This window comes from Lepisosteus oculatus, chromosome 4, assembly GCF_040954835.1.
Source record: "Lepisosteus oculatus isolate fLepOcu1 chromosome 4, fLepOcu1.hap2, whole genome shotgun sequence".
Lineage (NCBI taxonomy): Eukaryota > Metazoa > Chordata > Actinopteri > Semionotiformes > Lepisosteidae > Lepisosteus > Lepisosteus oculatus.
The window spans coordinates 37,087,234-37,110,962 of NC_090699.1; the positions used below are offsets into that span (position 1 = coordinate 37,087,234).

The 23,729-nt window shown below is 33.7% G+C and overlaps 1 protein-coding gene across 1 annotated transcript in view; it reads left to right on the forward strand.

The window, feature by feature from the left end:
- Window positions 1-23,729, forward strand: part of sorcs3a (sortilin related VPS10 domain containing receptor 3a) — a 273,164-nt gene that overhangs the window by 242,076 nt on the left and 7,359 nt on the right. Inside the window, exons 22-26 of the mRNA XM_006630827.3 lie at window positions 646-758; window positions 10,632-10,763; window positions 11,026-11,125; window positions 17,928-18,033; window positions 23,154-23,314. Coding sequence (XP_006630890.2) covers window positions 646-758; window positions 10,632-10,763; window positions 11,026-11,125; window positions 17,928-18,033; window positions 23,154-23,314 — 612 coding nt within the window. The remainder of the gene's footprint in view (window positions 1-645; window positions 759-10,631; window positions 10,764-11,025; window positions 11,126-17,927; window positions 18,034-23,153; window positions 23,315-23,729) is intronic.

The window sequence follows — 23,729 nt, forward strand, 5'->3', positions numbered from 1 at the left end:
CTGTAATCATTTTTACGTAGAATTTAGTACTAAGCATACATGTTTTTTTACGTTTCCATTATTAAAGGTCCAAGAGAGGTTTGTATGAAGATATACAGTATGTGTTTAACCTTTACAGAAAAAGCTGAATTGATTCACTATTCAGTACTGTGAAAAAATTCTAAATTTATAAGAATGACCACAATAGAAATATTAATAAGGTACCACTCAGTTATTGTTATTAAATATATACTGTTATAAATGCAAAAAAGTGAAAATGATATAAAAATATAAGAAAAAAGTGAATACAATTTCTAACAATAATTCCAGTAATTCCTGTTTTTTTTTATATTGTTTATATTGTCAACATTAATCTTAAAGATTATTTCAATAAAGGCATAGGAAAAGGAAAGATAAGGGAAAAAAGACTTCTAACAACTCATAGCATTGAAGGTAATCTATATCTATGAATAGAATATACAGCTTGTGACATCTAGATATATGGTAATTGATAAATTAGGTAAATAATTTGTGGAAGTTGCTCATTGAGATCAATTACTGTACTTTAAGATTGAATGTGAATATTGTAGTGAAATCAGCAACAGTTAATGAAAAAATGTTAATGTGTGAATTAAAATGTGCCTTTTTTCCAATTTGTATTCGCAGAATTTTTCAAATCGCTCCTTTTATCTTTCTCCCCCAATCTGGATGAGTACAACCCTGATATCCCTGAGTGGAGACAGGATGCTGGCAGAGTAATTAAGAAAGCTCTGGTACAAGTAAGTGTTACATTCTACAGACTTTCAAGCTGTCACAGCTTTACCTCTGAAAGAGCTTTCTCTCTGCAGGTTCTAGGGATGAAGGACTGAAGTTGCATTTTCCTCATTAATGTTAAAACAAGGCGCAATACTTAAGAGTGTCATTTCCCAGCAGTCACGTTGTTAATGCTTTACAGAATTTCCTGATTTAAATCGTGCTGTTTTTTTTTTGTTGAACTGTGTTGAATAATTTTCAGCTACTTTCAGAGGAGTGTTATTTTTAGTGCTTTACCATTATGCCTGTGTCAGATTGCCAGTGAAGGTTTATGTTTTATTGTAGATTAAATAGCAGGTGTTTTGTTTTGGGATTTACGTTTCCTCTTTTATTTTGGGACCTGCACAGTTTACCTCAGGCTCTGCCACCATGAGCTGCAGTTTTTACATGACAGCTGACAAAGAACACAAACTGGCTTCAAATTAAGGAGTAGCAATATGGCCTGTTGGAAAAAATTGACAAGGGGAAAGAAAAAGGCTTTGTGATGAATTACTAATGCTGAGTCACCTGAACATCTTTAGAAAAAAAAAATATTCTCCTGACAAAAAGTCTCTCTCATTGACAGCCAGGTCTTCTGATTTCGTATCCATCTGAGCCATTAATGCAAAAAACTACTTAGATCAAATTTTGCTTACTTGGTCCAGTTTGCCTTTTTTGGCCTTATGTTTTAAGCTGTTGACTGTTTATGGAAACAGAGCCTCCAAAACACAGTTACTATACAACTGCTTCATCACTTTATTGTCCGATGTCATAATTTCTCAGAAGCTAAGCTAGATTTAGCCTGGTCAGTGGTGGCAGAGCAGAATTCTAAGGAAAAACCAGGTTGCTGTGGTGAGTGGTGCTTGTGGGAAAAATAAGTGATTCTTTTACCTCTAGACCAGAATTTCCAAACCAGTTTCCCAGAAACAGGTTCTGTCTCTCACTTGAGATATTAAGCCTAGGCCATTACAATGTAGTCAGTAAAGGTCATATGGTATTGTTAAAAAAATATAATATCCCGGCACTTAGAGCTTTATAATTAATACAATTTCCCCTTAATTCAATTAAGAAATTAATTTATTTCTTCTCCACTGTGAGGTGGGCTGCTGGTTTATAATGGATTCTACATGTCACTAAGGTGGGCACAGTACTTCAGTGGTGAAGCGGGTCCCCATCTGGACTGAAAAACGTTTGAAAAACCTCTCTTATGTTCTTCTATCTGTGAAGCACACTGGGATCCCCTTGAATGAATTGCTATATACTGTAGATATATGCCATTATTATTCTTTTTGTTAAAGTTGTGGCTCTTCCTAATTTGAGACCTAGAGAATACACATATTGAACACCTGTCCAATTAAAAAAAAGTCCATTTAAGCATTGCATGCTTAGGTGGAACAAAAACTAAAAGACCCTAGAGAATTGAAAAGCTCTATTAAAAAAACAATAACAGAGAACTGGTTCAACAGGTAACGAAGCTCTGTGACAGGTTCTCATCCTCCTCTTTCATACTTTATTTACAGCATGAATGATTCCATAAACAGCTTTAATTTGGTCTTTGTGCATATTCTGATGGTTTGAAATTGACTTACCCCTGACCAAAACAAATTTCATTCTTGTATTATACAAAACTATCAATTTCAGAAAGAATAAGGAGATCATTCTTTTATTAATAACAGTCAAGGACCATGTTACAGTTGTGCTGACAGTCACAGGTATAGTCAGCTGCTATACTCAAGTCTCTGGGTAATTTCTGTACACTCTCTGAAATGGTGTAAATGCAAGTTCACTAATAGGGGTTAGTTTTTGAGCTGAGCCTTTTCAGAAATCACACCTGACACACTCTTCTCTTGAAGCCATGCCAGTGACTTTCTGTAAATTCATATAATTTGCAATCTTCTGGCTCCCTACAACATCATTTCTTTGCTAATGCAGAAGCTGCACAGGGAGCAGGGGCTAAGATAAACCTTCCATTAATGGCTCCAAAATCCCATTTAAAAAGTCCTCCCTCCACATTGCCTTATAAATTATAACTGTACTGGAGTTTAACTTGACACTGAAAAGCAGATGGAGCTAAAATTCCAACATTTGTGAACAAGCTTTTTTTTTCAAATCACAGAAATTAATTTCCATTTCCAGTTCTCTAATGTTGTTTTGCATTTTTTCACTATTTCAGTTAGGACTTGTTTGCAAATTTCTATTGATTCTATTAATTCATCGTGATCCACAGTCCATTTACTAATAAGGGTTTCTGAGAAGTGTCTTCAAAGTTTTGTTTTCCAATATTTTTTCTTACAGTGTTTCATTTATGGTTTAATTTATACACCTTAGACTAATGTACTTCCTCAAGCTATTGCCACATGCTTGACAGCAATTTCAGAAGAGAATTATCACAAGAACTTACAAGAACTTTCACAAGAAAACAGTATCAGGATAATAGCTAAGAGAGTGGGTGTAGTTTGAAACTAGTACCTTCTTATGCCAATGTTTATGCCTTTAAGTTGTAAACCTTCCTATCAAAACTGATTACAGTATGAGACTGATTGTATGGTTTCAAGTTAATTGATCTTTTTTATAGCAAAAAAACTTTAACTGTACTATCTCATTAAAGAAGAAGATTATTCCATAAGCTATTCATTTTATTTTATAATAGATAGAATGCACTGTATCTATCTTCTTATCACTTATATCACTTTTTTCCAATTTCTTTTTAAAGTAGATGTACAGAAACATTAAGAACTCCTAAAAAAAATTTCTGTTTGTCCAGTGTACTGTTTCCAATGAAAATGAAAATTTCAGCAGTGAGCAGAGGACATTATGACAAATATTTGATCTGCTTCTTTGGTGTTGGTTTGCTACAAATACAATTTACCTTTTGCCAATGGAGTACCTTATGTTTATCACATTGAAAATGTTTTATTATTGGAAGTGAAAGATTTCAAAGGTGGAATGAAGTATACACAATCTTTTTATTTTGATGTTATTGCTTGTTAAATAAAAATGTATTAATTACAAGAAATTTAAAAAAGTATGCAGACATTTTTGTATTTCTTGCCAAAGCGTGTATAGTATGTTGAAAACAAATGGAGACTTGTGATGTGGTCATTTGCAACACACAATTTCCAATTGATGAAAAATTGTGAAATTCTGATCAAGTAAAGTTTTGTCAGTTTGAACAAAAGCTATGTAGAACAAGGCTGCAGTATTACAAAGGACCACATAATTGTTTAAGGTTGAGGTTTGAAATTTAGTTAAAAAATATTACATCTGAAAAAGTAAGAACGGTTAGAGGGAAAAAGCTGATATGTCAAAAGGAGTCAGTCCTCTACAAATAAGGTGATAACATGAAAGGAACTTTGCAGACTGTCTGAAAGGCTTACATGACCACTGTTCCACAGATTACAGTCTCTGTTTCCTTCAGGGAGTTTGAAAAGGAATTCTGATGGAAGCTTACTCACTCCAGAAAGGCCACTGAAGCTGAATGGAGGCTGAACATTATTCAAATGTAGTTACTGGGCAGAAAAGTCTAAGTTGGCTTTTTTTCTCCTTTGAAAGTGTCAGAAATAATATGTTCAATTGGTTTTGGAGCACTTACGCTCTGCTGCCAACCATTTCCAGAAACAGAGCAGACAGGCTTCAGTGTCAACGCTGTTACATCCCAAGCAATTTTTTCTGACACCCATTCACATTTCTCATTTTACTCTTCAAGAATGTATAGCAAAATGACATAGTGGTCACAAGTGTCGACTTAAGTGTTAACAGTGAGGCCACTGTATCATAGGTTCAAAGAGGAATAATGTAAGACTGCTCAAAGTAAATCTTGATATTTCAACTCTTAAGGGAATGCAACAGATGGAAACATGTAAATGTCTAGCATACAAATTTAGGTCATCATGAATGAAGTTCACATATTTAAACATTTCAGGCTAATCAAAATGTGAACAGAGTGACTGAAATATAATTATTATTAAACAGCTTTTCATAATATCACCCCACATAATACAAATACAAATCCCAAAGTCCTTATTGTTGTTTTATGTTTCTCATATTTGATATTGATGTACTGTATGATGCAGCCTTAAAGAACGGGGCTTCACGTAGTTTTTTTTAACATATTTTCTATTCATATGCAGCAACTTAGTTGAAACTCACTTTTTTTTTCCTGTTGAAGATTATTACAACATTTATGTCCAGACCGAACAAGTTTGATATTATCAAGGAAGTTTAATCCTTTAAACCTGACTTTTCTAACCAATCATGCTTTCAGCAATAAAACAGATTTCTTAAAAAAAAATTTAAACCATCTGCTGCCTTTAGAAGTCAAAAATTGAGTCAGGCTTTTGTCAAAATAGTTTTAGAATTCACAGACTTCATGCTTAGTGAGCTGGGCAAACAGCAAAAACTTATAACATGAAATACATGAACGTTTTTCAGAAGAAAGCTCTGGATGCAAATAACTCTTAACTTTCTGTGTTAATGGTTTGTTTTACAATACAACATACTACAAACTTCAAAACAAATGATTTCCAGATCTTCTTGAGCACTAACATGGAATTTTACACAAACGTGCATTAATACCTAGCACTAATATAATAATTTCTATACTATCCTGTTAATTTCTAGATGTAATAATTTTAATTCATGACACTTACTGTATTACCATCTATATTTTATGCTGTGAATATGCATACAATATATTTTTAATATAATATATACAGTATATTAGATGCATTTAAAATATGTTTAAGTGTATTTCTATGTGCAATAGTTCCTTTGTACACATACCATTTAGTTGTGTGCATATTTCAAAACTTTTAGTAAAACAAGAACTGCCTATCAGAATACAACAATTTGTATTCACCTGTTTATGATACATAATTTGATACAGTACTTGGTTTTTAGTTGCTTTCCAATCCAAATCTAAAGCAATCTTTATCAATGCATTAAATACATTTGATTACAATTTGAGAATGTATTTTTGATTAAAAATACAAAAATATAAGAAGAATGTTTTCTTTTTTTTGGAAACATCACGCCTGGGTAACTCTACAACTGTTAGGGAATTATTTCATGTACACAGATAATTCACAGTTAAAGCCACTTATAGCAGGTCATATAATTTTGTTATTGTATTTTCAGTTTCATATCAGAGACCTGCAACAAAAAGTATCTGTTTAGTCAAATTAAATAGTTATGAAAGGATAAGTTTATTACGTTAAGTATTAATTTTTAATTAGACCAGATGCTATCTTATAGTAGGTCTCTGTTATTATTACTCGTCTGTATTGTATTGTATGTATTTTCATCATGTTCGGTTTATGTCATTTCAGGGCACTATTCTGTTTGGTGCTGTTATCGTAGTATGTGCATTCTGTTGTCATGCTGAATGAGCTCACCATGGCAAATCAACACTTTCAAATCAGAGCTGTTATTAAACTGTGACATCACACTACACCTGTAGTTCTACAGGAAGAAAATGACATGACAATAAATACATAAAACAACTTAATGCCGATGAGCACAAACTACCTTCTGGCAAATGGTTCATTCTTTTAGTAGTACTGTTATTTTTTGACAACGTGTGAGAAACAAAGTTCATTATTGAAGAGCTACTGCAGGGAAGGATCCATTCTTAAAGAGAAGCTTTTAAGAATAAAATGAAATTCAATAGTTGAATCACTACCTCCCAGTCTTTCTGCCCTAGAGAAAGTAAATATTTTGTCTGACCTTTTTTACAGTTTGTGTTTGAAAAACAGTGAGGCTGATAGGATAACAATAGCAGTGAGTTAAATTACTTACCCAAGTAATTTGAACATGATACAGATGCAGCCATTCAAAGTGCACGGCAGAGACACGTACCGGAGGTAATTGGCTACGGCCTCGCGCATCGTGACGCACCTTGACGCAAAATACCACGGTACATGATTGGTTGACCGACAGGGGCACTTGTGGTGCGTTGGTCGGTCATAGAAAGATGTAAATGTCTTTACTGTGCCCGTTTAAGTATTGAATATTTATATGGAATTTTACCACTGAAGGGAAATCTTAGTAGCTGAGCATAAAAAGAATAGGAGCGTACTGTAACGTGTGTGAAGGCCATAAACAATATTAATTTTGGAACATAAACATACAGTATATGGCTGGTCTCGGTACTTTAAAGAAAACAAACACCAGTATTCCATTTCTCCCTAAACATTTTAAGCATCAGAGTCTTTAACTAACGTGATACCGGAGTCAACAAGCATACTTTTAGAATTTGATTAAAAGGGAATATAATATGGAATCGCATATCTAAAGAAATTAATAACGATATAATTATATTCATGTATCGCAACACAAGAATTGTACACGCTGTATGATGTTTGTTGATAATGTTTTGTAGGGCTTTTTCAACACTCCTCATGTGACTTTGCTGGTGGCACTGTGGGTTAGGTTCATGACTCCCAATTCACATGCTGGGTGTTCGAATCCAGCTGGAGCCATTACTTTTTTTTCTAACAAACATTTCTTTGAAAACATAAAAAGTTTCCCTAGGACAGAGATCAAATAAAACTTTACTCGCACCAAACAAATTAATATTTCTAAATATCACAACATGATCGAATTTAAGTCATTTTAATAACAATGAATAGTCACCTATGCGTTACAATATAAACATTTATATTGATTTAAATGGCAAACGCGTGTTTAAATATATGTGTTTTTTTATTCACAATCAGGCAAATGCAACATAAATTGATATCTTTGTCTTCTAAGTATCTTAATAAACTTTCAGCATAGCTTTCTCCCCATTTAGATTTATTTTTCTTGGGATTTTGGGATCAAACGTGGAAAGATTAGATTGTAATCATTTTTATTTTTTAAATACATTTTAGAAAAGTGTAATCTATACTAAAAAGCTTTACACCACCTGCTATAAAGATACATATTGTAATACTTTCGGGTTCGGATAGGACGGACACAAGAACTCAGACTTCAGAACCCAGAACTAAGACTTGCGGAGTTAAAGCAAGTTAAAGTTAAAGCACCTTGAATTGAATTGAATTGAGAGAGAGCACAGCCAGGACAGACAGGCAAATAACATACACTCCACAGACATTCACAACAGCGACATATCATAAAACGTTTGCACATATTGTTAAATTATTACTTGTTTTTCAGGAAGTTAAAAAAACACTTGAATTACTTATCCAGTCTCTCGAAATAAAATTATTTTTCAAGCAATGCAACTAACGTCGGGCAACGTGTTTTTTTTTAATCAAACATTGACAGCCACATCTTAAATCTTATCAGTCAGCTCTTTTTTCTCTATTTGAATTGTGGCGATTCAAGCAACTTGGAATAACAAGTGGTCTCAAAGTCACCGAGCTCACAGAGAACGCCCGCTTCTTTTGAATGGCTACATCTATATCTCTATTCACTGAATTAGAAAGAACGAGCACATGATATTATTACAATTGAATGATTTTTCCCCCCAACTTTAAGCCTTCCCAGCTACATACAGTATGTGTAAGTATATGTATTAGAGAACTAAAGATGTGGTATATATTATGCATGAATTCTAAAAAAAATCCACCTACTGTAGTTATCTGTATAGAAACAATTTTAAAACTGTCAGCAAACCTTATCTTATGTCTCGATCCTCAAAATCAATCCATAATGAAACACTTCACCACAAAAATATAGTACACAACCACACACAAATATAATATTGTCATCATTGGGCATACACATTTGGCCTAGTTTCATTCTTGAACCTTACCGTAATACAAAATTAAAATCATGGAGCTGTAAGCTTCAAGAATGACCCCAATGCTGATCACTCTTCTAATTTCTTGTTTAGGAAATTTGAACTGAGGAACTGACTATCACTTTCAGTGGAAATATGTTTCTGTTTTAATTGCAAAAGCATCACAGTCTCCTGTGGCTTTGACGCATTTATTTTTTGTTTTCTATGTGACAGCTGAGACTTAGTGCCTTGTTCACAACAGGTTTTTATGTGATTAAAAACATCTTAGCTACAGATAAGCAATGCATTATGGAATAGCATATTAAGTAACCAGGATAAGCATCTTAAAATATAAAATACATGTGAATACACAGTCTTAAAAATTACATGATAGGCTCATTAACATCTCCTGAATATGCTAAATGAATGCCAATGTATAACAATTATGTAGAAAAATATCACTAATGAGGGTAATATGTACATAGTATTCACAAAACCTTCTTAACCATAAGATGCACCTTAACTTGCATCCAAATTAACACTGATGGAAAACAGTTATGAGCCAAGATCCAGCTGCTGTGCACCACAAGTATTTAGTTTCATCATGGAGCTTCACCTTGCTAATGGAGAAAAGCACTATTATCAAAGGAGAGAGAAAGAAATGTCAAGCCTGAAGGACAGTGAACTATCAAATTATAAAGCAAGGCAAACCTATACAAAGAACTTTTTTGCAAAAACAGACAAACAAACAATGTTGGCTTGACCAACTCCTAATTTTTTATTTTCAGGCTTCTCTTGCTTTAAACTGAAGACTCACTATATCCTGATATCTTTTAATGTGTTTTTTAATATTTCATATGTTTTTGACTTTTATTAGAAAAACTCAAATAGCAAAAATTGTACAAATGTATATAAAAATCATAAAGTTTGTTTTAAAGAATTTTTGCTTACTCCGTTTGAAACATGTTAACTTGAATAATTACCATGCATTATCCAGATTGGTGCTTTACTTCGGTGATTAATGAACTGGGTCCACTCCTAATATGTATTGCACTTTGTGTTCCTATGTGATAATATGTGCTATACAAAGTCAATTTTTTATTACTTACTCAAATTTCCTCAATTTGTGGTCCTTCTTCTATAGTTAGATATCTATTTGTATAGCATCATTTCCCTAACATCTTACCTTATCTTCAGACACATGTTGTGTTCATGCATCCCTTACGACAAAAAGCCGTGATACCTCTTGATGTGGGGCTGTCAGATAAGATTCCTCTTGCCATGCTAATGATTTTCATTGCACACATCTTAATAAGGGTGCATTCACCTTTGTGAATTCCAGCTTACTTATGGTAATATGATTTATGTTAACACATGTATTGTGCTGACTTTTAAATACCTTGTGTGAATGAGAGCCTTAATTTGCAAACTGAAATTTAGCCCTTGATGCATTCTCTGCTGCTTTGTTCCTTGACTCTTCTATCCATAGTGCTGTAATCGCTTTCTATTTGCATTCCTAAGTTTTGCAAGGAGGGCATGAAGACAAATTTAGAAGTCAGTTTAGAGTGTATTTATTGAATAATTTATTGGTAAGGACAGAAAGGAGTAAAAAAAATCCTAATTGCAAAAGTAATAAAAGTAATAGAACTATGGTTCATAGTAAATATGTGTTTACTGTTCAAATAGTTTAAACTGTCCTTTCAAGGGCTGCTAAGGACAATGCTGGAGGGATGTACTCCATTGGTGTTGTAAAATAACTGTGTGCTTATGGGCAACAACAAACAGAGAACACAGGAGGCTTTAGCTTGCAATCTGTAAAGGTTGCAATCTTATTTGGTGGGAGACAAGGACTCTTGCCAAAAAAAAGAACGGAGTAAAATAACTCCCATTTTTCATGGGAAAGCCATTAGAGACCAAAAACGGAGTTCTGCCAGATGAGGTGTTGTCCTGGTGAGCTCTCATTCATCTTAACTTGGTTATAATACATGATAATTTTGCACCTCTGAGACAAAAAATGTGAAAAATGAAATGGGAGCCAAGGTTTCTCCTTGAAATTATTGATTTCAGCTTGTAGCCCTCATTAGATAATATGGTGAATATGGGACATCATTGCTATGAACTTGTGTTTCTGTAGGTGTCCGACTTCCCAGAGGAGCAGCTTTTAGTTGCAGTATTTCCTGGTATACCAACAGCTGCTGAACTTTTTCTGTTGCCATACAAAAACATATCAGAGGGGAGAAAAAAGAGTGAATCTGATCTGGAGCAGGTAAGGGGCAGTATTTCTCTAATGCTTGTTAACATTCACAAGACTAATTAACTTTGTATAAATAATACTGTTACACTAAAATATCAATAAAATATTACATTACATTCAGCAACCACTTATCATGACGGACCTACTGTATAATATTTATTTTTGTTTTGAAGTGTTACTATTCTCAAATGCAACAAACTATTGTCAACAGGATATCACTTTATAGCACATATTTGTGTTTTCATCATAAAATCTGTTGCTTCTTCACTAACAGACTTCGGAGATACTCGTCAGTGCCCTGAATCAAAATTTGGTTGAGTTTGAGTTGAAGCCAGGAGTTCGAGTCATCGTTTACATCACTCAGTTGACACTCGGTAAGATTAAATATCAAAACATAATATTTAATTTACAAAAGCAATTGCCGAGTTATGTGTAGATCTGCTTTTGTTAATAATAGTAGTCATGAAAGAGATAGTTTGCTAATATGTAAACCAGAATTATGATCTATACTGCATATAATTAGAAGTATTTAATTTTGTTCTGTTTAATATTAGTTCCTCGGTGTAAACCTGATAACAGAATCAGAAATACTACTGCTTGATTCTCTTTATCACTTCATGTTATTTTGGTTCAGGCTTTGTGTGTTAAATTCATCTTGTAAATATTTTGGATGTATCTACAGTATTAGTACATTCACATACTGTAGAACAAAATACAAAACAACTGTAAGTTGCTGTTATTTATTATTCATTTTGTGAGTTTTGCTAGCTAATGTCAAGTGGGGGTGCACAATTATAAGCAATTCAGGTAGGGATACCCAAGCTTCAGTGTCTGAAGGCTGCACTGTAAATGTAAGAATATGTGTTAAACTGGTCCAAGAACAGATAAATTAGTCTTTTAAGACCAGGATTATGGAATTGTGAAGTAAGGCAATGAAATGCTTGACATTTTCTCTGTTAGTCAAACTGATTAACATGCACTAAATCTAAAATACTTTGTAGAATTATAAAACATGTGTCATGAAAAGTATAAACAATTAATTCCTTAACTGTTTTTTGTTTAGATTGTTTATAAATTGAGTCTACTCTTTTGAAAATACTGCATTTGTACTGTTAGTTCTGTAAAGTAAGCCACTGAAGTAGCAGAGAAAGGTATTACAGAAATAATTAGATCAATGTTTGTATAGACATAATTATTTTAATAAGAAGAAAAGTAATAGAAGAATGTGAAATTTTTAAGTTGATCATTCCCAGTAGAGGTGGCTCAATTTTACACAGTTTTACACAGTAGAGGAAGCCTGAAATAAAGCAGTTGTTATAGACTGCATATGCTACTGTATATTATCAAGATTATCTGTATGTCTGTCTGATGCTTCTTATTGTACCACAAGTATCATTACGTTGAGAAAAACAGAAAAGGTTGTTGAATACTCCCCTAAGCATATCTGAGGCAGTAGGAAATTACAGCTTTGCTGACACCCTGCCCTGGTGCAGGGAAACACTTAAAGAACTGGTGCTGTTTGAGTAAATTGGATAATAATTAGCTTCTGGTTATATCTCTAATTGGGTGCCATAGCATTTTGCCATTAATGTTTCCAAATAATATATCTGGAAACAAATATAGCTGCAGAATTAGGGAGATAACAGACATCTATGGTCATTTTTTTCAACAGGAAAGCAAACATCATGCTATCTACTGTTAGATCGTTTTTATTATAAGTCGGTGCAAATGGTTTCTACAGCACAGCTTGGGCCTGAAGACAGTGGCCAGACTGCATGAAATATAGATGAATCTGCCAAGGGTTATTGTAAAAGTAAATTCACCAATTCAAACTGGGGAGGTGATTCTTGCCAAGTTACTGAACCATTACTGCATGTATTTGATTTCTATTAGCAAATATTTATCTTTGTCTACAAAATGGATGCTTCCAAGCATTTTATGCATCAGATTATGTCTGAAACACTTGTAATATATTTATTTTACATATTTTATTTTTATCTGGAATGTAGATAAAAAAATATAACATTTTGAAAAGTTACAAGCAAGTTGTCTTATTTATGCATGATTTGTCAATGAGAAATTACCATCTAAATGAAGGACAAATAGTAACTTACCTCATGACACTTGCACACAACTGCAAATATTCAGAAAATATGCACTTGACAGACCTTAGATGAGTAAAATGTTTCCTTACTATTAATATTCATATTATAGTTGTATATCCAGATGTATAACACCAGATGCTTGGTAATATCTTAATGCAAAGAAATACCCAGAAATGACATTTTATATTCTATACTCTATTTATTCTTTTGCCAAATACTAATCTTTTGATCTGAAATACAGATTTAATTATTACACAGCAAAAATGACTGTCCCAATAATTATGCTTTTCACTTTAGTAGCAGTTCCCATGATGACGCATCAGCCTTGCGTGCAAAACTGAGGATATATCTTGCCCTTGCTACTTTTAATCAGTACAAACAATTCAGATACATAGTTAAGATTAAAATTAATTTTGACTATTTTATCAAACATCTCCATGCTATGCAACTTTGCTTTCTTTTGTAATCAGTGTGTAACTGTATATTGCCTCAAGTCAGCAATGAACATCTGAAGTGGGCAGGTAGTTCTGCAAACAGCATGCATTAACTTCTGTAACATGTGCCACTGTGGCTGAATGCTTTTTCATTTTTCACCGTGTAAAGGTCTAAAAAGCCTCTAAGCTGCTCTCAAAAGGTCACTGGCTTTGCAGGTTGTCTTCCAGAAACACCAAAGTGTAAAGAAAACAGACTCCTCTTCAGTAATAAACCTTGACACCCGTTTTCTGGAATACCAGGACAAAAAACTAATATCGTACATATCATATGCTTTGGTTTAGCTCATTTAAGGAACAAACTTTAATACTTTCATTAGAACACAATTGATTAGTTTTATCATTATTCTCAAAGTTCCTCTGTTGTATAAGACTGCATTTTAGCCATAAATACGGTGTGTAAAAACAAGCTAAGACACAGTGCAGGGAATGTAGAAACATACCACAGGTATGACAAATTTGAATAATTAAATAACATTTGGCAGAAGCTTTTTCATACATCACATCTGTATCCAGTATGAATTAATACTATGCATAAAGAACACATTGCACATATGTTTTGAGTACATGACAAGAGAAAGTCTGGCAAATTTTCTTACCTCCTGGCTTTCAGTAATTTCGTAGTTTTTATAATTATTGTAATTAGTCAGGGTCCCCCTAGACATAGACAGTATGTTCTTGCAGTTTACATTGGCTTTTAGTATTGCTATTTTGTGTGTCTGGGTTATCAGTTTTCAGAACTCATTATTTTCCACAAGTGTTGGCAGTAAGAGAGACAGCCAGAAAGCATGTGAAGCCCGGAGATTTGGCAATGCAATGGAATATTCTTTGCATGAATACGTTTTTCATAACTAAGTTTATCAGTATGAAGAAGATGCAGCTGCCTATGCAAAGCTTAAAACAGCACATTTCTTAAACTGCAGCTTTTATTAAAGGCTTCAATTTGTGTTTCCAATTATCTGGCCTGTATTTTTTTGCCTTACTCTATTTTTTACCAGAGTCACTGTAAGAATGGGTTTGACTTGGGCGAATGCCACTTCAATAAACTGCACCATGTGTTTAAAATGCACCTTGCCAACAAAACTGCAGCAGACTGTCCATCCCAGATTAGCCTCATCTGCCAACGCCAAGCCCACAGATAAGAGGATCATTGAAGACAATCTTCCTCGGATGTGTAGGCTGCCAAAAAAGCCAACAGGGAAAATTTCTGAAGTATCCCCACTTCCCCAGACCTTTTCAACATATAACTGCTGTTTTATTTTAAGTTTATTTTGAATGCCATGTTGGTATATCGTAATTATTATTGAGCAATATCAGATTTGTTTCCTCATTTTAAACTTTACACCTTGTTTACAAACATCATTAAAACAATAATTAGAACAATATAATAAAATAATAATCAAATGTTTGGCTTCCTTATATTTATTTTTTGTATTTTTGACATTTACAGTAACCTTCTTTTAAGCTTGACTTTAGCTGATTGTCTCACTGACTGCTTAGCCTTAAAAGGCAACAAGTTATGTTGATTATTACAGTAATTCCAGAGTTTAACTTATTTTAACTTATTTTCAGATGGTTAAGCTTTTTTGCCTATTGATAAACAAGACATATTTTCAAAAGAACTGAGATGTATGAAGCCCACAGCAAACACAACTTTTATATCATAATAATAACAGTTAATAATGATAAACATCCAAAGTCTGTAGAACAATAAAGGGTTTAAAATTGGTTTCTAATGAAGACACAATGAGTGCTAATCGATTTTAAAGGGAGGTATGTCATGTCAACTGAATATATAGAACACTGTTTATATTAAACCTCAGTATTATTTAAACAAATAGGTGACACTGAAATATTGATCATCATGAGTCTGCAAATCTATAATGTACAAAATACATAATGTATATTGCATTTGGTAATGAGTTTTCTAACAAAAACTACACAATGTCTTGATATTTTACTGGTATGCATTTCAAAATAAAGGATGAGAGCCTTTTATATATATATATAGTGAGCTGGTACAGGTTTTCTGTGCTGATTCCAGATTTTACAACCAAACAATTTTACAATTACTCAAATTGTGTTCTTATGAAATATAAAGTGTTTTCAAATATTTTTTTTTCCAAAGTAAATTCAGCTTTAATACTTGATCAGTACAAAATTCACCAATCATTTTTTATTAGGGCAGAGATATTGTTTGGCAGTTGTTTGTGTTGCAGTCCTCCTGAGCTTTCCCATTTCAAAAACCAGCAACATCATGCTGATATTCCACCTGGCTTAGCATATTTTTTTCCTGGAGTCTTCTGGAAAGTAGTACGAATCTAGCAAAATTATTGTGGAATTTTAGGATTTATGTTGCAGCCTAGCTTTTAAAATCGACCATAATATTACACTCATATTACACTCTTACAATGCAAAACCCCTAGCCCAGCTTTATACGGAGTGGTGGTAACAAAAGCTTATTAGGCTCAATTAATGTTTCATTAATGATGTTATGTTATAAATGTTTTTGTACAGTTGTCACTTTATGAGCGTGATTGAGGATAATGTAATTTGTCTGGTTTGTCACAATTGGTATCACTATCAATACTGAACTTCAAACTATGACATGATCTGCTTAAGTTGTTGTGGCAGGATAATAGATACAGTATACACTGTACAGGGTAGGTTGTATAGGTCTCATCAGAGACTGAAGGTTGGGAAAGGAAATTTCTTTGTGAGTCATAACCTTCAGAACCGGGCAGAAGAAAGTCATCCACATGGTTTTTAGGTTCACACCATAACATAGGTATTCCAAAGTTCAATAAAATCTTCAAAACTTTACTCCACTTTTTTAAAGCCTTAGGAATTTTAAAAATGGATGTAGAGCCAATGAGTTATCTTGATCTCCAAGCTTCATTTCAAAATATGCATGATAATGACAAAATCCATTTGACAAGATCTCATTTGTTTCTATACCACAAATCTTTTTCAAATAGAATGTGTCAGGGTGATATATCCAATCTCTTGTTGCCATGTTGAATATGTGTGAAAAAGAACAGACAAAAATTAAAATTATAATTTATATCTAAATGTCTAAAAGCCCTGCCAGATCCAGATTTAATTCAGTCCTAGACTTGAGGAGTCAAAAATGTGTGAATGAATTAACATGAAAACCTTTGCCCAGATCAGTTTAGTTTAAAAGATATAAAATGCAGTTTGCCATTAACTTAGACTTTATTCAACAGGAATGGTGTTAACAGCACTGAGTCTAGAGAAATTGTGTGTGACAGCAGTTTATGTGCATCCATCTAGGGTAATCAAAACAGAGCTGCTGTGTTACAATTCCACAAATACTGTATATATATGGTATCTGAATAGAAAAAGAATGAATAAACCATTCTTTGTAAATATTGTACGTGTATTTATATTATATAGCTATCATTTTGTGAATGTTTTTACTTAACTCACAGAAAACTGACAATAGTTATCCAGAAAACTCTATGTGCTAAAAGCGAATGCCATTTTTGAATTCAGGACACCTGAATTAATTAAAAAAACAACAACATTGGACCATCAGATAAGTTGCATACCAATGAATTAGTTCTATTTCATTCAGCTTCTGTCATTTGCCATATTGTTTACCCAATCAGAGCAATCCAGACGCAGGCTTTTAACACCTTTGTTTGACACTTCTTTTTACATAGATGTTTCGTTCTCAACGGCTGCCAGATTCTGAATACAAGAGACTAATTACAACAGCTACAAGCCTAGGAATGTGCGAGGGGAGGTATTTGATAAATACACCAAAATGCCTACCTAGTGGCTGTACATTTAAAGACAATTAAATAAACAAGGTTAATGTTATTAACCAAGGATATGTATAAGATGTATTCCCATTCAATTCTAGATATCTTATATCTCATAAGAATTTGGGGTTTTATTATAATAAATATCTGTTCCTCCACAAATTTTGAAAGAAAGACTACTTCAATGGAAAAAGACATCTCTAATTTCCTCCTATTATTCATCATATTCTAATTTTGAGTTTTGGGTTTTGTAAGTGTTCTCAGGGACACGTCAAGTTGATTTGAGTTTTATTTTCATAAAGTTACATAGTACAACAGGAATTCTAACTATTTTTTTAAATGTACAGAACATTGAACAAAAGAAGAAACAATTGTCTGAAGTAGTATTGGTGGTATAAGTATTGAAGGAGTATTACAACATTTTAACATTGCTCTAGATGTCCTGTCTAGATTTTTACAGGTTTTGCTGTAACATGGTTATTATATAAGAACATTATATTATGCTAGAGTATAAGTTAAATTACTGTAATAAATTGTGCAAACGTATTGGAAGTTGCCTTGGTTAATGGTACATGCTACTGTATAAATTAATATACAGTATAATGAGCCCAACAACAGAATGAGACATTGTTTTGATTGAAATATGCTAGACAGAGGAGTGAAGTTCAAATATAATAGATTTCAAAATCAAAACTGACAAAATTTTGGTTCCCATGTTAAAATCATAAAAAAAGAACAGTTAGCAGCAATGGTGTAATCTATTTTCTTTTCTCTCCTCCATTTTCTTTCTAGCACCTCTTGTTGACTCCAGTCCAAGACACAGCAGTTCAGCCATGTTGATGCTCCTGTCAGTTGTTTTTGTGGGTTTAGCTGTTTTTTTAATCTACAAGTTTAAAAGGTATGTGTCTCTCAAAACCACTGAAGAGCTGTGACAATGCCTACAAATAAATTAGGAATTGTGGCCTTAGGCAGCGGGACATCTTAATTTTTCACATCTTAGTGGCCAGTTATTTAGAGTTGCAAACAGAACCCCTCCAGGCTCTTAGAGGGTCTGGTGGTCCCCTTCCAAATCTTAATTTCCACCCACTATAAACCCTCTTCAATTTAGAAGTGATTGATAACTAAAAAGCACAGAGAATTCCTTCCTACTCCCTTTACAGAATTCACTTAATTGTCACTTTCATTCAAAAAGACAGGTATTCAACTTGGCTCAACCTTTTAACAATCACTAATCAAACTGCTTTAAAAAACACTCGGGAGACACTGGTGTATTTTACCCAATAGACTCAGCACAACCAATGCACTCAATACCTTCAGCTCAAAAATCATCCTTATCTACCTGGCCTGTTTGGCCAAGAATGCAGTTCACAGCCTTTGCTTAAAATAATTTGCACCCCTGACACAGCAGCAACCATTTTGATAATCTCACACATCTCTCACTCTGAGACTGCACACCTGTGTGCTAACATTACAGCAGAGAAACACATTGGACTTCACCTGTGCCCTATAGTTAGGTCAGCACACTCATTCCCCTTCTTTTTGTGAAAGAGCCTACATACAGACTAACTGCTCTAGCTACCTCTCTTGGCTGCTCTTACATACTTATTACGTAAGTTAAGGGTGTGACCACTTCCACTCAGAGCCTATCATAATTGCCCTTCTCCCTCCTGTGGAATCTCACTACCTCAGGGTGCCGATTATTCAATTAGATCAGTTGTGCCCCATTTTTACTCTGGCTGTCTCACAAAGCCATCTCTCACTACATCACAATGGCATGTATTGGAATAATTGTGTATTGTTAACCATACAACTGATAAATAGATTGCAACACTCATTTGGTCATTCAAAACTGATGCTTCAAAACACTAGTACTGTAGTTTTGAAAAGATGTAAATGCATTTTATTATTTAACATCTTAAACCCCAGTTAAATAAGCAGTTTACAGTGGAAGGTTCAGAATAAAGCCCACAGACTTCATTGCAGGCTTATTACAAAAACATGTAAAATATGAATTGAAGTGATGTACTGTATTTGGTATATGTGTTTTCTGATATGCAACATGCAAACTAGTTCAAACAGAGGAAATATCTGCAAAATGTACAGTTTGAGCAAGATATGTATGGACTTTTAATTGATCACAATTTTTTTAACCATGGCTTACTGTATGTCATCAATAATATACAGTACTGTAAAACTACATTCAGAGTCAGGACAAATAAATGGTAGTAATTGCAGTAATTGGAAAGCTGGATTGTGTGCCCCCTATCTATTTTCTTTCATGCTGGTGAATAAACTAATTACCAAATATTCTGATGGGAAACTGTATATTGGGTAGTGCATCCTACTAAAAAATAAACAAAGCATGACATACTGTAATCTTAATAGAACTGTGAAGAGGCAAGTCATAATTCATAGATCCAGAGAACATGAGGAGTCAGGATTTACACCACTGTAGTTACTATTTTGTAAATCCTCTTCTGGTTATGGATCTCACTGACAATATGCACCCTACAGTATGTGTTAAGTTTCTTGTACCTCTGTTTTTGTTTTTACAAAACAACTGTTTTTGTTTTTACAAAAGGGAAGAACTGCTCTGAGACTTCCAAATTCTTTTGTTTTCATTTGTGAACTGCCTTCTCAAGTTCAAACCAAAAATGTTTAATTGGATTAAGGTCTAGAGATTGAGATGCCCAGTAGAGAGCAGGCATTTAGATTTATATTACTATGCACTGAGCCATTTATTTCTAAATTTGTTTAGACATAATATAAAACAGCATAAAATATAAATACATATTTATTCCTAAATATATACAGAAGGTTTTGAATAATTTTGATGCTGGAATGTTCACTTTTGGCGAAACTTGACATATTTCACCAAGGACATTAGTGTTAACTCAACATGACTTTTAACATTTATACACCATAATGTTGATAAGCATGTCCAAAGATGAGTCAGATAATTGATTGCAATTTTCAATCAGATGTAGTCATAAGAAATCAAGTAAATTTAGGTAACTTAAGTTTGTGGTTTACCATCAGAAGGTGGTTCTTCCTTCCAAACTGGCACAAATGCCACATTTTTCAGGCAAGATTGAAAGGTCTGGCAGTCAGTATCCTGAAAATGCCAGTTTGAGTTGTGCTACTGCCTTTAGACTTACAGTACATGTCTGAGACAATACATGTCTCAAAGCCAAAGGTGGCACAGAAGTGTCCATTTCCCAATGTATTGAGAAATTTAATTCATTATTTATGACTAATATAACTTTGTTCTGCACAGTGCTATTAAGATTATAGTATGCCATTTTCAGAATGAATTAAACAAGACACAATCTTTCTTTTATGTGGTGTTATTTGTTACTATTTTTAGAGGTATGATTACATTTGGAGGGTAGTTCAGTATACTGTATGTATACTTTGTCCTTGGACTGAGTAAAATTCCAGCTTTAGTCCTCCCTTTCGAAGAGATTTGATAATTATACCTATATAATAAGTAGATGACAGCACAGTTTTGAAATTATTTTTTATGCATCTAAATGTGATCTATGGTCAATACTGCATATTATGAATGTCCATCACTCCAAAAAAAAACACAAAAAAACGTAGCTTTGGTATTGTTAGGATTCATCAGGGTCCCCATGTTTGCGGGTCAACAGGTGCTTTTTGGTTTAGTAGTATGAGTAAAGCCTGATGTACAAAACAGTCTACTCAGAAACCTGTTCTACATAGGAACCTGTTGTGGTTATACACTGTTTAAAAGAAGTCTTCAGAGGCAGAATTGTTGCATTAAATACAGTAGCATCACTTCACATAAATCATGGCTATATTTATTAATTCATTAACAACTTATGTTTTTTTTGTAAGTTAATAAAATTCAGCTAACAGCTTCGAACATATTTTACGGCAATATTAAATGATTAAATTGGCAATGTAGATTCAGAACAGACAATAAAAATAAAAGTAGCTTATAAAATTACTATATTCTAAAACTAAAACAAATTGCAAGAAATGTTAAAGTACACAACAACATTGCAGTTCCCTCTAAGAATGTAGGAAACCTAGAAAAGCAACAAAAAAGTTTTAGTAAAGTGTGCAGTCTTTAAAACTCTTGTGTGGATTAGAGCTCCTAATTAACCTCAGTAGCAGTTAAATCGATAATTACACAATCACTCATTTTACAGCCGATGGAAAGAGCCAGTCTAGAGCATGGGTGTAATAGTCTGTACAGATAAATGCTAATTTAAAATTAACTTGTAACACCTCAATAAATATGCATCATCAATTCAATTAGAAGTACATCTTAAATTATACATTACTTTGGAGGTGATGTTACATTTGCTTCAGGAAATATTAATTAATAACAATAATAATATCCTATTTATCAATTTGAGGAACTATATACTGTAAGTCGACATTCCTTTTCCATTAATTCCACACAAAATATTATTGTGGCAGCTGTTTTATTGTTAGAGTTGTCATGGAAATATAACTATCAAGGAAGCCACAAGAGAGAGTTCTCACCTGAGTAAGGTCTTTATTTCAATATTGCAATATTGGGAGCCCTGCTGCCACTTCGCCAAGTGCAACCAGAGACTCAGTTTGTTACAAGCAGTACATGGTTTTTATAAGACGTTGCGCTGTAAAAAAGTTCAGCACTTGGTCCCTTCTAAAACTTCCCCTTTCTCTAAGAGAAAACAGATTACATCATAGAGCGAGAGAAAAAAAACTAGATTTGTTATTCAAAACTTATCAGTTACTTTCAGCTAATTCTAATGACCCAGACAGGATATATTGTTTTGGTACATTGTCTTCTAAACTAACCTAAACAGTGTACTTTGTTGATGAACTGTTTTCTAAAATTCTGCACGCACTGTAGCATAGCAGTTATATCCTTGAAATATTATCTAAAAGCACCAATATATTTTTTTGCAAAGCTCTCTACATTTTTAAGAATCAATTAACTCATTAGATTTCCACTACAGAGGCCAGGAACAGTCCCTATTGTTTGCATCTTATTTGCTGCCTTTCCATTGCAAACTATTGAGAACCTAGATAGGTTAGAGGGTCTTCTTGAGATGTTTGTAACTGTGCATTTGTTTTCTGTACAGCATGTAAGCCACTCTAATTTCAGTTCTGTTTAGTAGAGGGGAATCAACCTTTACTCTCCACTATGTAGAATGATCTTGAAAGCTGTCTGAACATGTAATTGTCTGCTTTTTTAAGCTAAGACACACTACCTGCATGAGCATGTGTCTATAACAGCAAAATTGTGTTCTTGTGCAGTGTTTTATCCATCACGAGACAGTGCTTCTGCCACATTGATAAGTAGAAATGGGTGCAGATACATTTGTAATCGCCATTCAAATTGTTCTGAGGTTGTGTTTACCCCTTTTCATGAAGCTGAGACCCATTAATCATACCTCTATTAATTGTCTTCCATTTAAATGAACTTGTACATGTTCTTCTCAACCACTTCAAAAACTGTCACCTTCAAATGTCTAGAAGATCATGACAATGTAAGTTTGACTGAGTTGAATAAATGGTATAATTGATAAAGGTGAAATTACAGTTCTTACCTTGACGAATAGGGGAGAATTTAATTTAAGATTATTTTGAACAGTCTGAAAATAGGCATCTTTTTGGTAATGACAAAGCATACAGTATTGTACTGTATGTTCTAGAAATCACAGTTGACTTACTGCAGTCATAACAAGATAAGTTAATATTAGTTGACATATTATAGTACAGTAATATTGAAGATGAAGTATAGTATCATTAGTAACTGTGGTTGCAGGATTAACAATCCCAATAAGAGGTATACAACTGGTTTGAAGTTATAGCACAGTAGCTGAAGGCTTTAAGCCAAACCTAACCAAACAGTCAGGGATGTACTGTATATTGATTACTGTTTTAGTCCTACGTTTATAAGTTCACACATGCAATATAAACCTAACATCAATAACTATCCATTTTCTGACAGTTTCTGTAATTCAGTTGGTATCTTTTTCATCCTATTTATAGAAAAATTCCATGGATCAATATTTATGCTGAGGTTAACCATGAGAAGGAACAGGAGATGATTGGCTCAGTCAGCCAAAGTGAGAGTGCACCCAAAATTACTCTGAGTGAGTTTTCTAGTCCTGAGGAACGGCTGGAAAAGGAGTTGGAAACCAGGGTCATAGGTGAGTGTTCACATCAGTACACATCTGGTTTGTTTATATGCAAATTTATTGTACTGTATATATTCAGATGCCTATATAGATGTCAAATATAAAGTCCAAATTCGATTTATCAGATTGAGGACTTTATTTTACTATACACTGCTAACCAAGTAAACACTGAACAATTATTTTAGGTTTGAGTCTCTACTTTTACATAGTTGTTATTCAACTGCATACAACCATCATAGTGTTGGAGGGGTTAGCATTACTGCCTCGCAAGCGCTGTGGCCCTGGGTTCATTTCTGGATTTTTCATGTCCTCCCCATGTTTGCGTGGGTTTCCTCCAGTTTTCTCCCACAGTCTAAAGACATACTGGTAGGCTAATTGGCCCTGGTGTGAGTGTGTGTGTGTGTCAGTGTACTGTATGCCCTTTAAG